At 44.5% G+C, this 14,795-nt stretch overlaps 1 protein-coding gene across 5 annotated transcripts in view; it reads left to right on the top strand.

The window, feature by feature from the left end:
* The window catches only part of GAPVD1 (GTPase activating protein and VPS9 domains 1), a 53,142-nt gene that overhangs the window by 24,941 nt on the left and 13,406 nt on the right, over window positions 1-14,795 (top strand). For 3 of the 5 annotated variants that reach the window (XM_060270353.1, XM_060270354.1, XM_060270350.1), the window contains exons 8-16: window positions 171-300; window positions 600-728; window positions 2,699-2,872; window positions 4,409-4,549; window positions 7,864-7,998; window positions 9,413-9,532; window positions 12,247-12,324; window positions 12,493-12,854; window positions 14,517-14,604. In XM_060270353.1, coding sequence (XP_060126336.1) covers window positions 171-300; window positions 600-728; window positions 2,699-2,872; window positions 4,409-4,549; window positions 7,864-7,998; window positions 9,413-9,532; window positions 12,247-12,324; window positions 12,493-12,854; window positions 14,517-14,604 — 1,357 coding nt within the window. The remainder of the gene's footprint in view (window positions 1-170; window positions 301-599; window positions 729-2,698; window positions 2,873-4,408; window positions 4,550-7,863; window positions 7,999-9,412; window positions 9,533-12,246; window positions 12,325-12,492; window positions 12,855-14,516; window positions 14,605-14,795) is intronic. The other 2 variants (XM_060270352.1, XM_060270351.1) reach the window with 2 other exon arrangements.

The following is a 14,795-nucleotide window of genomic DNA, read 5'->3' as shown; positions in this document are numbered from 1 at the left end:
AAATTGGAGAAGCACTTATGATACCAAATCGCTACGCTACATAAGTTTGATGGCACTAGAAGCCAGAGAGACTCTAAGTTAAAAATTAAAGGTATTTGACATACAATAATTCTTTCTTGACTGTCAATCCATGACCAAAATACTCATCACCCCCCCCCCCCTTTTCCTAGGTTTTAAACATGCAGCTTGCTGACGGAGGGCAAGGAGATGTCCCTGTTGATGAAACCAAACTCCACGGTAAACCTGATAAAACCTTGCGCTTTTCCCTCTGCAGTGATAATCTGGAAGGAATATCTGAAGGTGATGAGTCACTTTGGCCTCTTGTCTGTCAGGCAATATTTAATAGGAGCTTCTGTTCATTGTAGCTGGTGTGTGCTTTGTATCTCAGCCACTGTTGTGAATGCTGTGATATCTGCTCATTCCATTGGCCAATAATGTTTTGGTTGCTGTTGTTTTTGTAAACTTTTTGGTGCAGTTTTCTTTTTGATCACCTTGTGTAATGACTTCTGTTTGGTTCCTGTTTGCATTTACTTGGGCGTATATTTCCTCTTACTGGGTGCGGGGAGATCAAGCTAAATAGCACCATCTCCTTCCAACAGGCCCTTCAAATCGCTCCAATTCTGTGTCATCATTGGACTTGGAGGGGGAATCTGTGTCCGAACTTGGTGCAGGCGGCCCATCAGGGAGCAATGGGGTGGAAGCCCTGCAACTGCTGGAGCATGAGCAAGGTTAGTGCTGACAATGAATACAGCCTAAGGTGTAGCTCGCAGATGCTGAACTCACTGCCTCTTTTGGTTTATGCCTATTTGGTTAGTTTAAAAGATTTTTTAATCCCACTCTTCACACACACAAAAAGTCTTACAAATGCCAATGGCAAAAAAAAATGACTTGCTAATACCAGTGATCAGTTCCTGCTCTCAAATTTATTATAGTCAAACCTTGGTTTTAAAACGTCTCGGCTGCTGAACATCTTGGCTGCCGGATGCCAAAAACCCGGAAGTGAATGTTTCCATTTTTGAACTCGCCTTGGCATGTTCAAATTTCCGAGGCACGTTTCTCAATTTCCCCCGTTGAACTTGCTGACAGCCCTTTGATCCTCGTTTTTGAACATTTTGGAAGTCAAATGGAATGGATAACATTCAAAAACCAAGGTTCCACTGTACAGTATCTAAGAAGACACAGTGCAAAATAAAAGGGGGTGGGAAAGCATTAGGAAAATAAACGAACTTGGAACCTATTCCCGCTATTACTCTAAGAAGCCTAGTGCAGTGTACATTGTCCTCCTCCCCTACCCCCCCCCCAACTCCCCATATTGCAGGACATGATTAAAGAGGAAAACTTAAAGCACAGTTTCAGTATTTGGACAACCTGCACTGACATGAAAAGCCCAGGAAGTAAAGCAGGTGCAAGCTTGTCTTCAGGAAACTGCAATGTTGCAGTAAACCATATTCTGACATGCAGACCAGTCGTGTGTGTGTGCTTACTTCATGATTGTAAACAGAGTGTGCTACTTGTGCCCTTCCTAATACCTTGGGAGCTAGTGGTTTTGATGCATGCCATGGATGGAAGCTTAGAGCTGGCTGCTTCAACTGTGGTCTACTCAAGTGTGGTGAAAGATGGTTTAGATGCTAAAATGGGTTGTCTCTGTAACGGATTGACACAGTTTTGAAATATTTATTCCTACCTGGCTGGAAAAGAGTTAATCCACCTCCAGCCTGACTGACATAACATTCTGATGGGGGCGGGACTGTTCCTAGTTTAAATGGCAGTTGGGAGGGGGCAGGTGGAGAGTAGAGTGTTAGAGAGGGATGCAGGAGCTGTAGTAACAAGTCTGTGTTAAATAAAAGGAAGATATGTGCTTTTAAGAACCAAAGAAACTCATGTTTATAAGTTAAATAATAAAGTTAAATGTGCTTAAACGTTCACTGACTCGGCAGTGTCTCAGTACCTTCAGAGGTGTGACAAAGAGGGGAGAACAAAGCTTTCCTGGGGAAGAGGAAACTGTTTGCTTTTTCTCCTGTCATACAAAGGGCTGGTTAGCGAAGCTGAAGGAGCCACATAGTTGCCTAAGGGAGAGACACACTGTAGCAGTAGGGGTCCATGGGAGGGACTTCCCACTGGTGGCCATAGGTTTCGAACGCAGCGCCTGAGGTACTCTGGAGACAAGTCCAATTTGGACACTCGAGGTTTTCTTCTCCTGTTTATAGAGAAGCACAGGGAGAGCCTCTGATGTTAAAGCAGTGAGGGGGGGATCCCTCACAGTCTCCAACCAAGTTCTACTTGAACCTAGACCCATTGAAATCGATGTTCCTCAGTGAGCTGTGTACATTAGTTTCAGTGTGTCTAACTTTGAGTAACAGTAGCACTGGATACAACCCACTTTCTCTGGATTTCTTCTTTACCTATGCATTGTCCTTCGCTTTCCAGGGGTGATCAAATACAAATAAGGACATTGATCTTGTTTATGTAACTGTTGATTGGAGGGGGGAATTCTGGCAGATGATTTTCCCCTCATCCCTGTGTGATAAGCTATGCCTGCCAAAATTCCTGCTTCTGTCAAAGGTTCAATAAGTCTTCTTTATATGTGGTCATCCTGCCTCATGTTTACCTCAGTTCATCACCTTTAAAAACACAAGCTAAGAAATAATTGTGTAGGGACGCAAAGTGTTTTAACCAATCTCTGATCTTTTTACAATAGCAACCACTCAGGATAACCTTGATGATAAGCTCCGTAAATTTGAGATCCGTGACATGATGGGGTTAACAGATGACAGGGACATCTCTGAGACTGTGAGTGAGACCTGGAGCACTGATGTTCTAGGGAGCGACTTCGATCCAAATATTGACGAGGACCGCTTACAGGAAATCGCAGGTAACCGGTCTGCTGTTTGATGCAAGAAAAACACTGGTGCTTCTGCAAAGCAGTGAAGTGCCTGCACTCTGTATTTGGATGTGTGTTTTGAAACAGGTACCCAAAAAGAGCACACTGCATAAATGTTGCCTTGCTTTAAGGTTGAAACTATACATTTAACAGTGGTACCTCGGTTTGCAACCGCAATCCGTTCCGCGGAGTCGGTCTCTCCCCGAATCGGTCGCTCACCGAAGGCACGCTTGTGCGCGAAGTGCCGATAGAGTGCTTCTGCGCACGCGCTGCACAGATCACTTCCGTGCATCCCGAGCGCCGTGGAACCCAGATGTAAACACTTCCGGGTCTGCAGTGGTTGGAAACCAAAGCGGTCGCAAATGGAGGTAGTCGCAAACCGAGTTTTGACTGTACTTAAGTCAGGAAATATCTTGCAACTGTTCAGAGTTAGGAAACACCTTTTAACAAATCATGATCAGCAAGTTGAGAACAAATCTTGGCTACAGATCATGGCTTCTGGGGAGCAAAGCAAAATTATGATCTCGTCCAGATATAACATCAGTTTAGGGATTGCATTTTCTTCCCTCCCAGCGCTAGCAGGGAGGAGCAGAGGAGCCCATTTAAAGCATCTTCATGCAATTTACAGACTGGGTTAAAGGATTCTCTGCATGGAGTGCTTTACCACAGTTCCTCAGAAGGTTGTTTTGCCTCACAGTGCTAAATGTATGATGCATGGTCTTGACAGCACCTGATATAGTAACATGGTTACAGCTACTCAAGCTTAGACAGGATGTGCTTGGATGGAAGAACCAATAGAGGGCTGCATATACATTGCCCTTAGCATTCTATAGGAAGAGCAGGGTGTAATTGTAATAAGCAGGAGCACATTGTGCAGTCAATTCCATTGCCAGTGGCCCACTTCCACCCCACAGATGGAACCATGCAATTTGAGTAATCTACATGAAATGTGGGTAACTCATGTGGACATCCAGTAAAGCTGAATGCTGAAGAATCAGAACTGATAAAAGAAAGTTTTTCCTCATGCACTGCAGAGTTAAACTTTGGAACTAATTCTCACAGAAGCAGTGAAGCCCACCAACTTGGATGATGTTAAAGAGGATTAGACAAATCCATGGAGGAGAGGGCTGTAAATGGCTGCTAGCCATGATGGCTATATTCTGCCTCCACAGTTGGAGGCAGTAATACTTCTGAATTCCAGTTAGCTGGAAACAGCAGGAGGGGAGAGTGCTCTTGTGCTTGGATCCTCCTTGCAAGTTTCCGACAGGCATCTGGCTTGCCACTGTGAGACCGGGATGCTGTGCTAGATGGGCCATTTGCCTGATCCAGCAGGGCACTTCTTAACATTCTTAAAAGATTGTAAGCAACTTAATGTTTTCCAGGTGGATAAGGTTTCTGCCTCTTGCACATTCACTACTGGACAGCCGGGAAATGGATGCTTTCTGAGCTAACATGAGGGATAATGGGTAGATGTAATTGCCTTTGGGTACCTCCCTGCTGTTAACAATTTGGGGGTTGCTTCCTCAGGTGCCGCAGCTGAGAATATGCTGGGAAGCTTGCTGTGTTTGCCTGGTTCAGGATCAGTGCTTTTTGACCCCTGCACAGGCTCAACCATCTCGGAAACCACCAGTGAAGCTTGGAGCGTTGAAGTGCTACCAAGTGATTCAGGTTAGACTCCTCAGTTTTAAAGATATGTCCCACACAAGCAGGGCTGTAATTATGAAGGAATGGTACCTTCTGGTTTCTTTGGTTAAGGAAACTTGAACTTCATTTCCATATTGAACTTCCCTTCTCTGTTGAACTTCTTACTGGAGACTTAAGAAAAAAAATCAGCAGGCTTTTAAACTGATTTTCTGATTTTATAGTTTTAACTCATTTTTAGTCTTATTGTGGGTCTCCTGTACACTGCTTAGGGACAAATGTGCCAAAACAGTATAAATAATAAAATAAATTATCCTTTCCTACCTTCCAATCCTTTTCATTTCTGGCAGATTCTGTCCAGCTAAGTTCCACTTAGAGTAGACCCATAGAGATTAACAAAGCTAAGATGGTCACACCCAGCCGTTTCAATGGGTCTACTCTGAGTAAGAATAATGTTAGACATGGTCCCTTGTCATTAACTTTTAACACTCTCTGTGACGTTTCTCTATCTCTTATTGGACCTTGTTTCCAATTATATTCTTGCCCATGGCCTCTGTTCCTTCGACTCTTACCACACTCAGCTGCTGGAGGTCTTTTGCTTCCTTAAACATTTCTGTGCACTCTCCTTTGTGCCTGGAACTCTTTCCCAGAGGTGGACACAGAACCTTTTCTCTTTGTCTTCATTCCTTGAAAGCCACTTTAATTAATTTAAACCTTAAGCTTCAAGGGTGGCGGCACCTGTGCTTTGGAACTCCCTCCCATGCACATTAAGGGACCCAGGTGGCGCTGTGGTTAAATCACTGAGCCTAGGGCTTGCTGATCAGAAGGTCGGCGGTTCGAATCCCTGTGACGGGGTGAGCTCCCGTTGCTTGGTCCCAGCTCCTGCCAACCTAGCAGTTCGAAAGCACGTCAAAATGCAAGTAGATAAATAGGAACCGCTACAGAGGGAAGGTAAGCAGCGTTTCCATGTGCTGCTCTGGTTTGCCAGAAGCGGCTTTGTCATGCTGGCCACATGACCTGGAAGCTGTACGCCGGCTCCATCGGCCAATAAAGAGAGATGAGTGCCGCAACCCCAGAGTCGGTCACGACTGGACCTAATGGTCAGGGGTCCCTTTACCTTTACCTTTTACCCATGCACATTAGGCAGGCATACCTTCATTGTACTGTTTTCGGTGCCTGCTAAAACCTTTTTTGTTCCAGCAATCCTGCCCAGGCCCGTGATTTTAGTAGGTATGCGCCAAAATTACTGATTTTTTACTGTATTTTTTAATGTAGCCTGTTGATATTTGCTTTTATTGATATTTAAAATTAACACTTGAGACTGTCTTGTACTCTGCTCAGAGGTCTATTGTTCTAGTAAGTAGGATTATAAATTTTGTTAAATGAAATAAGCACATGGAGCTGCAGGTGCCTCCATCCATTTCCGCCCCCCCCCCATTAGATCTGTAAGCTCTTCCCAGGCAGGGACCTGTCTGCTGCCTATGAAATTCTGTAATGTGCTTTTTCCTTTGGGTGCTATATTACCGTAATAAATATTATGCAGTACAGCTAATTTATTAATCTCCTTCTAAAACACTGTCCGAAGGTGATTTACACACAACATAAAAAACAATAAAAATACAAATACATTTAAAACAAGGCTAAAATAATGACAAGTGGACACTCATAGTAAACGATCGTTTATTCACCTGGGGAAGTCCATCAGAACAAAAATAACTTCTGTTATTTCTGGAAAGGACAGAATGTGGGTGCTTTTTATTCCACGGAATGGGGCAGCCACACTAAAAACCCTGCTCTGCGTTACTGTGGAATGAGCTTTTGAGATCTTTATAACTTGCAGGAGAGATTCTCCTGCGGACTGCAGTGATCTGTGGGTGTATAAGGGATATGGCAGTGTTTTAAGTAACCTGGTCTCAAGCTGTGTAGGGATGGATGGGTTAGTACCAACACCTGAACTTGGCTTGGTAGCAAATAGACACCCAGTGCAAATCCCACAAGCAAGGTGTTATATGCTGCTGATAGTTTCCCCCCACAAGCACACAAGCCACCTTGTTCTACATTAGCTGTAGCCTCCAGATCAACCCCAAGGAGTAGCCACAAAGAGAGTACACCGTGAGGTTACCAATGCATGGACAACTGTAGTCAACTAGTACAAGTAGTGCCTTTTCTCACCAGTTAACTCACCCATGCACACACTTTCTGTTTCTTTATGGTGGAGGAAGATATCCTTTGTTGGGTTGCTCCTCTCACTCATTCAAATGAGGCAACCTAGAAGCCTTCCACAGAAGAGTAGCTTTCCCTGGTCTTCCATTCTGCCTACTCACCCATGCAAATGTTTCCTTAATTCTCTACACAAACCTTGTATTTTTTGGGGCCGTGGATTGATCCCAAACTATTTTCCTTATGCACCACTTGAAAACTGCTGAGAGTCTAAGTGATTTTTCTTGTTGATTTTTATTCCTGTTGTAGCGATTGTAATGCACTGTGGTAGATTCCACCTGATTTTTAATTGCATATGTATTGCTTCTTTTGTTCTTACGTATTTTGAATTCCATAGAATCAAATTGTCATATAGTAAAAGACCAATACAGAAGAAATAAAAGTGGCAATAAATCAGTATGAATATTTAATGTGGACATGCCATGGACCACCTGAATGAAGCTTGCGGACCACTGGCAATGCACATACCAAAATTTGGGAATCCTTGCTCTGGGGAATTCTGAGGTTCTTCAGTGAGGAGATTTTCCACAATGGGGAGATTATTAACACCACGGGAGCTTTTCTGAAAGGCAGCTTGCCTGCTACTGTAGATCTCCAACATGCACAGCTGCAAGGAGCCCTGTTTAGGGAAGCTTTTAATCTTTAAGAAATTAGTGTATTTTAATATTTCCGTTGGAAACCCAGCCAGGTGGGCGGGGTATAAATAATAAATTATTATTATTATTATTATTATTATTATTATTATTATTATTAAAGGAAGGGTGATGAGTACATTATGGAGCAGCCCTTCCCCAAGCTGATGCTCTCCAGATGTTGTTGGATACCCTGGACTCTTGACTATGGTGTTTGCAGCTGATGCCCCCAAACACCTGGAGGGCCACATATTCGCCTTCCCTGTTCTAAGGGGTTCATGTGGGGGTGATAATAAGGCCAAGAGATCCAGGTCAATGTACCATGTGAATTGAACATGACTCTGTGGCATCTGCACTGGGGTTCCAACTTAGCAGTTTGGGAAGCGTTCACGGAAGGTAGGAAGTTTGTGAAAACTGGATGTAAAATTACAAGACTACAGTATCTAGAAGGTGACCTGTGTGTTGTATTTCTCTCCACCCACAATTTAGAGGCCCCAGATCTAAAGCAAGAGGAGAGGCTGCAGGAGCTTGAGAGCTGCTCTGGGGTGGGGAGCACCTCTGATGATACAGATGTGAGGGAGGTCAGTTCCCGCCCCAGCACACCAGGCCTCAGTGTCGTATCAGGTGAGACTTCACACATTATGTGAACAGTTGAAGCTGTGCTATGTCTAATGAGACTGCTTGTCTGCCTAACCTGGTATTGTCTACCCTGAATGGCAGCTGCCGTCCAAGATCTCAGACAGGCAAGTTCCTTAGCCCTGCTGCTGGAGATGACAGGGATTTGACAACTGGCGAAGTGACCTTAGCTCAGGGGTCAGCAAACTTTTTCAGCAGGGGGCCGGTCCACTGTCCCTCAGACCTTGGGGGGGGGGCGGAGTATATTTTGAAGAAAAATATGAACAAATTCCTATGTCCCACAAATAACCCAGAGATGCATTTAAAATAAAAGGACACATTCTACTCATGTAAAAAATGCTGATTCCAGGACCGTCCGTGGGCCGGATTTAGAAGGCGATTGGGCCGCATCCGGCCCCCGGGTCTTAGTTTTGGGACCCCTACCTTAGCTCATATGGCCAGAGCATGCACTTTGCATGTGAAAAGATCCCAGGTTCAATCAATAGTATCTCTAGTCAAAAGGGTTAGGGAGCAGGTGAAAAGGAGGGAAGCATTCTTGGCCTGTGAGACTGGAGAGCCACTGCCAATCAGAGATGGATCAATATGATCTGGGATGAAAAGCACTTTCCTGTGTTCCTTTTTGTGTGTCTCTTGTGTGTTTGTGGCATCTTTGTAAAACTTGTACAGTATATGAGATTGTCATCCATAAGAAGGCCAAGTCCTTTTTCAGTGTATGGTCTAGCTTCTCAAAATTGCTTCTCTCCTCTTGGCTCCATGCTAAGATGGCTCTTGTGAGAGTTGTTTTGCTGCCTCCCCACAAATGGCAGCCTTTCAAAGCCAGACAAATACTCACCACCATCAGAAGAATTTTAGCTGGTCTAAGATTCCTGACAGGGTTAGTGTCTGAGTAAAGGAAAAGTCAATAAACACTGCAGGAGGGTGGTCTGTCTGTGTGTGTGTTTCTTGCTGAGAAGAGGAGGAGAGTTCCTGCTCTAAGTGGTGAGAGTTGGCAGAGGGGTGTGGAGGTTGATAACATGGTATGAAGGCAAGGAAATGCAATTATATATTCCTCCTCAAAGTTTTAATTGGGGGTGAGAATTAAAGACAGAATGATATTGTCGTCATTCTGCTTTCTGGACTAGTCAAATTCCCATAGAATAATTGAAGCAGGAGGAGTTCATAATCCAGCTGTAAAATGAAGGAGGGGAAATTGCATGGCTTGGATTGCTTCCTCAAGATTACAGGGTTTGGTCTTGCTGGACAGGGTTCTAGATGTGGAGAGCAGAAGGAGGCTCTTGGCCTATAAATCTCATGCACTCATTGCTGGAATGGATATCCACTGCAATGGCCTAGTTACTATTGTGCTGAATGTCTTCAGACTTGGTGGCTTCCCTTTCAGCGAGGTCTCTTGTTCTCTCCTAAGGCATTAGCGCAACCTCTGAAGACATCCCAAACAAGATTGAGGACCTCCGATCCGAGTGTAGCTCTGACTTTGGCGGGAAGGATTCAGTAACCAGCCCCGACATGGACGAAACAGCTCATGGTAAGGGGACCCCACGGGTGAGTTTCCTGGCAGCTTAAACGTCAATCCTGAAAGCATTTGAATTTACCAGATGGAGGGTGATGACATTCCTGATAGGGATGAACCCCCTGCTGGAGGCAGTCAAGGTCTTCAGATTATTGTGTCATCCTGTCTCTCCAGACTGGCCTTTCATGTTGCTAGGGATAGTTGGGTCTTCACATCTCTCCCTGTGTATGGAGGGAAACGCTTGTCTGAGTACTTGTTTTTTCGTGGATTTTTCTTTCTGTGTACAATCTCAGTCCTCTCTTTACTTTCTGCTCTTCCTTGGTTGTTTCTGAATGAGTCTTGCATGTTTTCCCCTGCCTGCCTCCCCCACCCTCCAGCACCATCACACCTTCCATTTTGTTTTCCGTTATACACTTATCTGGTTTTCAACATTGCGGTATATCACCAGTTAAACATTGCAATTTAGTGATATATCACAATGTCTGAAACATGGAACTATGTAGGGTGGAGCAGGGGAAATTGGGCAGAGCAGCAGTCATGGAGATTAATAGTATGTGCTATGTGCACTGCGGATTCTCCTCCCAGAGGCAGGTGAGCCCTCGTGTTTGGAGGGTGAACTCCTTCCACTCCTCCCTAGACAGAGGGAGAAGGAAGAGTCAGACAGAATTGTAGAGTTGGAGGGGACCCTGAGGATCATCTAGTTCAACCCCCTGCAATGCAGCAATATCCAGCTATGCAGGAATATGCAGCTGCCCCATATGGGGATTGAACCTGCAACCTTGGTGTTATCAGCATCAGACTTTAACCAACAGAACTATCCAGCCCAGCTGTGATTCCTGCATCAGGTAGAGACACCATGGTTATAGGGGGGCACCGAGGCTGGGAGTGGGAGTGTTCTGCCATTGGAGGGGAAAGGGAGCAGAAAGGGCAGGCAGGCAGCCAGCCACCAGAGGACTCACAGTTATTCTGCCCCTTGTAGTTTTGAAGGTTGTGCTTTGCAATACATAATAATAATAATAATAATAATAATAATAATAATAATAATAATAATATATTTTTACCCAGCCCATCTGGCTGGGTTTCCCCAAGCGCACTGGGCGGCTTCCAACAGAAAAATAAAATAAAATAGTCTATTAAACATTAAAAGCCTCAATCATTGAGGGCAGCTCAATCATTCTGTAATGGTTCTCATGATGTGATGCACAAACCAATGTTGGACGATATATCGATACATCGTCCAGCCCTAACACACACCTTTAGTTTTTCATTGTGTCCCCCCCCCCTGCTGTTCTTGTAAAGGGGAGTGTGTAATAGGGGATTTGACCCAGTTTTTTCAGGCACCTCGCAATTCTCTAAATCACAACCTTCCTCTTCATTTCAGAACAGATGGGGTAGACACCTTCTGTTGTTAATGAAACAGAAAGGAAACTAATTGTTAAAGTGTCTAAAGCAAAGTGGAAAAGCTTGATTTATGGTGGACAAGAAAGATTAAAATGGACGATAGGAACTCGTATTTGAAAAACATTTAATGCTTTTTTGTTTCCTGCCATTAAAGAACTGGTGAAACTGAAAGTCAAATGGCCATATTAGCTGTGAGAAAGGAATTTGCTTTGAGATGACATAGTCACAACTGTGATTTTAAAGGGAAAACATTAAGGTGGATTAATAACATTAAAAGCTTCCAGTATGGAAAAGGTAGTTTTGTTTCAAACAGTGACTGTTGGTATTGTTAAACAGTTAATGACTGAACTATTAAAAATGATCAGATCAATGTTTGATGAAGATGAAGAAAATGAGCCAGAGGATTATGAGGTGGAAAATGGAAAGAGGGAATACCCAGAGGTTACAATCGCTTGCAGTTCTGTATGGGAAGGAGTTTGGCAGGGGCTACCTTTGAGTTTCTGCCTAATGTCTTGTGGTGTGTATGAGTGTTTTCATTCCTAGTGCCGAGTTCCTGTGGGTTCTCCTTAACTGCTTGGGGGTTGAGATGTTCTTCTGCTCTGACAATCAGTCTGGAGAGACAGGATGACTCCGCCTGGAGTGGACATGAGACCCAGCAGGGGGAGTCATCCCTATCAGGAATGTTGCCCTCCCTCACCCAAATCTGGAAACTGAAATTCACTGTAAGAAAAAAAAAATCTCTTGTGGCCGCCATGTGCTGAAGTAGAAACCCAAAATTCTCTGATGAGTAATGGAGATGCCAAGTTTAAAGGAGGAGCATGTCACTCTTACCCAGAGGTCTGAGCAGATTACTTGTAGGGAGGACTTCTTGAAGCCAGGCCATCCTTGCATTAGGGCTTTCAAAGCAAGAGTCAATGAAGGTGATTATTCAATCTGGCAAGATTACCCCCACCAGGAATGAGGAAAAGATTGCAACTTGTCCCACGAAGTTGAGAGACGAATAATGTCTGGTAACATTGATTTAAAGCAGGCATCCCCAAACTTTGGCCCTCCAGATGTTTTGGACTACAATTCCCATCACCCCTGACCACTGGTCCTGTTAGCTAGGGATCATGGGAGTTGTAGGCTAAAACATCTGGAGGGCCGCAGTTTTGGGGTGCCTGATTTAAAGTATCCATAGTGAAAGGCAAATGCTTTTGTATGTCAGGGTGCTGTAGGCATGCTGGAGTGGGTGACCTCAGGGGATATCTCTGGCTTCTTAGGGTCTATGCAGCCTGTTAGTGAAGATCCTCCTGGTACTTTCTTAAACCCACTTCTCCATCTTTTAGGAACCAGCCAGGTGGCCTCTACTTTGTCTCACGCAGAATCCTTGCTTGCCATGTTCGATCCCTTGTCTTCTCACGAAGGTAATCCTGCAGCGTGTGGGCCACATGCATGTTAACAGTAGTGTTACTGCATTTGTTCCTCTTTCCATAGCTGCAAAGCTTCCATGTGTTACCTGTAACTGTAAAGGGATGTGAAAGAACAGCGTTGGTGTAATGCTTTGCTTGGTCTGACGCTGGTGTTTTTTCCAGCAGTGGTGAGGCCCAAAGTGCACTATGCAAGACCTTCACACCCCCCGCCAGACCCCCCGATCCTGGAAGGGACCCTAGGAGGCAACGAGGCAAGGCTGCCCAATTTCAGCTCCCACACTGCCATACTCATTGACTCCGAAGCGTTCAGGCAGCGGTATTCCTATCCTGAGAGGCTCGTGCGGAGCAGGAGCTCTGATATAGTGTCATCCGCTCGGAGGCCAATGAGTGACCCTGGTTGGAACAGGCGAGCCGGCAACGAGGAGAGGGAGCTTTCTGTGCTTGGCTGTGTAGGGGGAACTCCTTTGATGACAGCCTCTCAGTCTTCTTCCTCATCTCCTAGCAGAGATTCCTGCAGAGGAGAGGTAAGAGAAGACAAACTAAGCCTCTCAATGGCTTTCTCGAATCAAGGCTTCATAGCTAAGTAATGCATTAAGTTTTACCTCTATCTAAAAGCATTTTGTGTGTATTATGTGTTAGCTTGGTTGCTACCTCAATTCTTTCTTGAGCTAGAACTCCCTTGAACTGGAGCGTAGTTAAACTATGAAACTTGCTTCATGGCCACCAACTTGGATGGCTTTAAAAGGGGATTAGATTAATTCATGGAAGGCAAGGATATCAGTAGTTACTAGCCATGATGGCTATGTTTTGCTTCCACTGTCAGAGGCATGGTTTCTCTGAATACCAGTTTCTGGGAATCCCAGGTTGGCAAAGTGCTGTTGCACTCATATCCAGCTTGAATGCTTCCCACAGGCATCTGCTCAGCCACTGTGAGAACAAGATGCTGAACTAGTTGGGCATTGGCCTGATCCCGCAGACTTAATTTTACAGTCCTTTGTTCTTAACCCCATGCACATTACAGTTTGGTGGGAGTACTGAAAAGCCACAAAATGTAGTGTTGGCTGCAGATTTCTTAAGAATCCCAAGGGTTTATTTCCCATTTGAAGCAAGTTTTTAGTCCTTACAAAGGTTTAAGAAGCAAGCTTCTAGCCCTTATGAATATATGTTTGAAAGTGTGTGACTAATGTGGGATTTCAGTCTCTTGCATAGATCCTTTCTACTTTTCATAAGTAGCTCAAAGCAGAATGCACCAGGCAGAAACTGGTTGGCAATTTTTACATAAGTCACAGAATTCAGTGTTTTAGATTTTGTAGCATAGAGGCCACACTGCCCTGACTTTTAATCTGCTAGTTTTCTCCTGTGGGAAGAGGGGAAAGCTGATGAGGCTGTGAGAGGCTAAACAGTCAGTCACCCTTGACCTCAGAGGAGTGTCCCCCACACACCCATTAGCTTTTGTGATTGAGCAAGTGGGGGGGAAGTCACTAACATCCCTTTTAGTCCTGCATAAAGGGGTGGAAGTGTCCACTTTGCCCCCTCCCTCTCCTGCACACAGAGCAAAGAACTGAACGCTCTAGTCTCTCGGTGGATCAAAGGAGACAGGTTCTTCTTATCAGATGTAGGTCTATGTGTCAACAGCCTCTTTGTATGATTAAAAAGAGATGCACTGTGATTCATGCAGAGGTGGCTGCTACTGCTGCTGCTGCTGCTACTGCTACATGTCTTGAAGCAGTAGGGGGAAGGGTATATTCACAGTTGCCAAAACTCTCAAGCAAGGATGGGAAGCCTGTGGCTGGACTACAGTTCCCACTTTCTCTGGCCATTGACCATGCTGGCTGCTGGGGCTGGTGGAAGTCCAGCGACATCTAGAGGGTCATAGGTCTCCCCTGATCTCAAGTATTGAATTTAAATATGCTAATATTCAATTCATATTTGAATTGATTACTTGGTTTTAAAACCCCATGATTTTTTTTAATATCCTGCTTCTTACCAGCCTCCAACCAGAGTTTAACATTTATTAACATTCAACAGAATCAGATAAGGCAGAATGAAAACAGCAGGTTGGATCTAGTAGTTATTTTAACTTTTCTGCTGAAAAATCAACAGGAAAAGATACTCGTGACTCAAGTTCCATTGATTTCAACTAACTTAAGTCTAGAACAGGACCCAACACATCTCTCCCCAAACAGGTTGAGGATCGCAAAGACAGTGACGATGAGAAGTCTGACCGGAACAAACCATGGTGGAGGAAACGTTTTGTTTCAGCTATGCCCAGAGGTGCGGTTTTGTATCTCACTTCTTAGATAAGTTATGCGTATAATGCCTTATTTCTTTTACTGTGCATTTGTCTAGTGGTAGTGCAGTTCTTGTGGCTTAACTCAGGCCACAACTCAGCTGTGGGTTGAAGACTAGTGTCCTAACATATCACCCTAGATAGGTAGCTAAAAAAATCAGTTTTGGTTATTGGT

Source organism: Zootoca vivipara, chromosome Z (assembly GCF_963506605.1).
Source record: "Zootoca vivipara chromosome Z, rZooViv1.1, whole genome shotgun sequence".
Lineage (NCBI taxonomy): Eukaryota > Metazoa > Chordata > Lepidosauria > Squamata > Lacertidae > Zootoca > Zootoca vivipara.
This window is presented reverse-complemented; position numbering and strand designations above follow the sequence as displayed.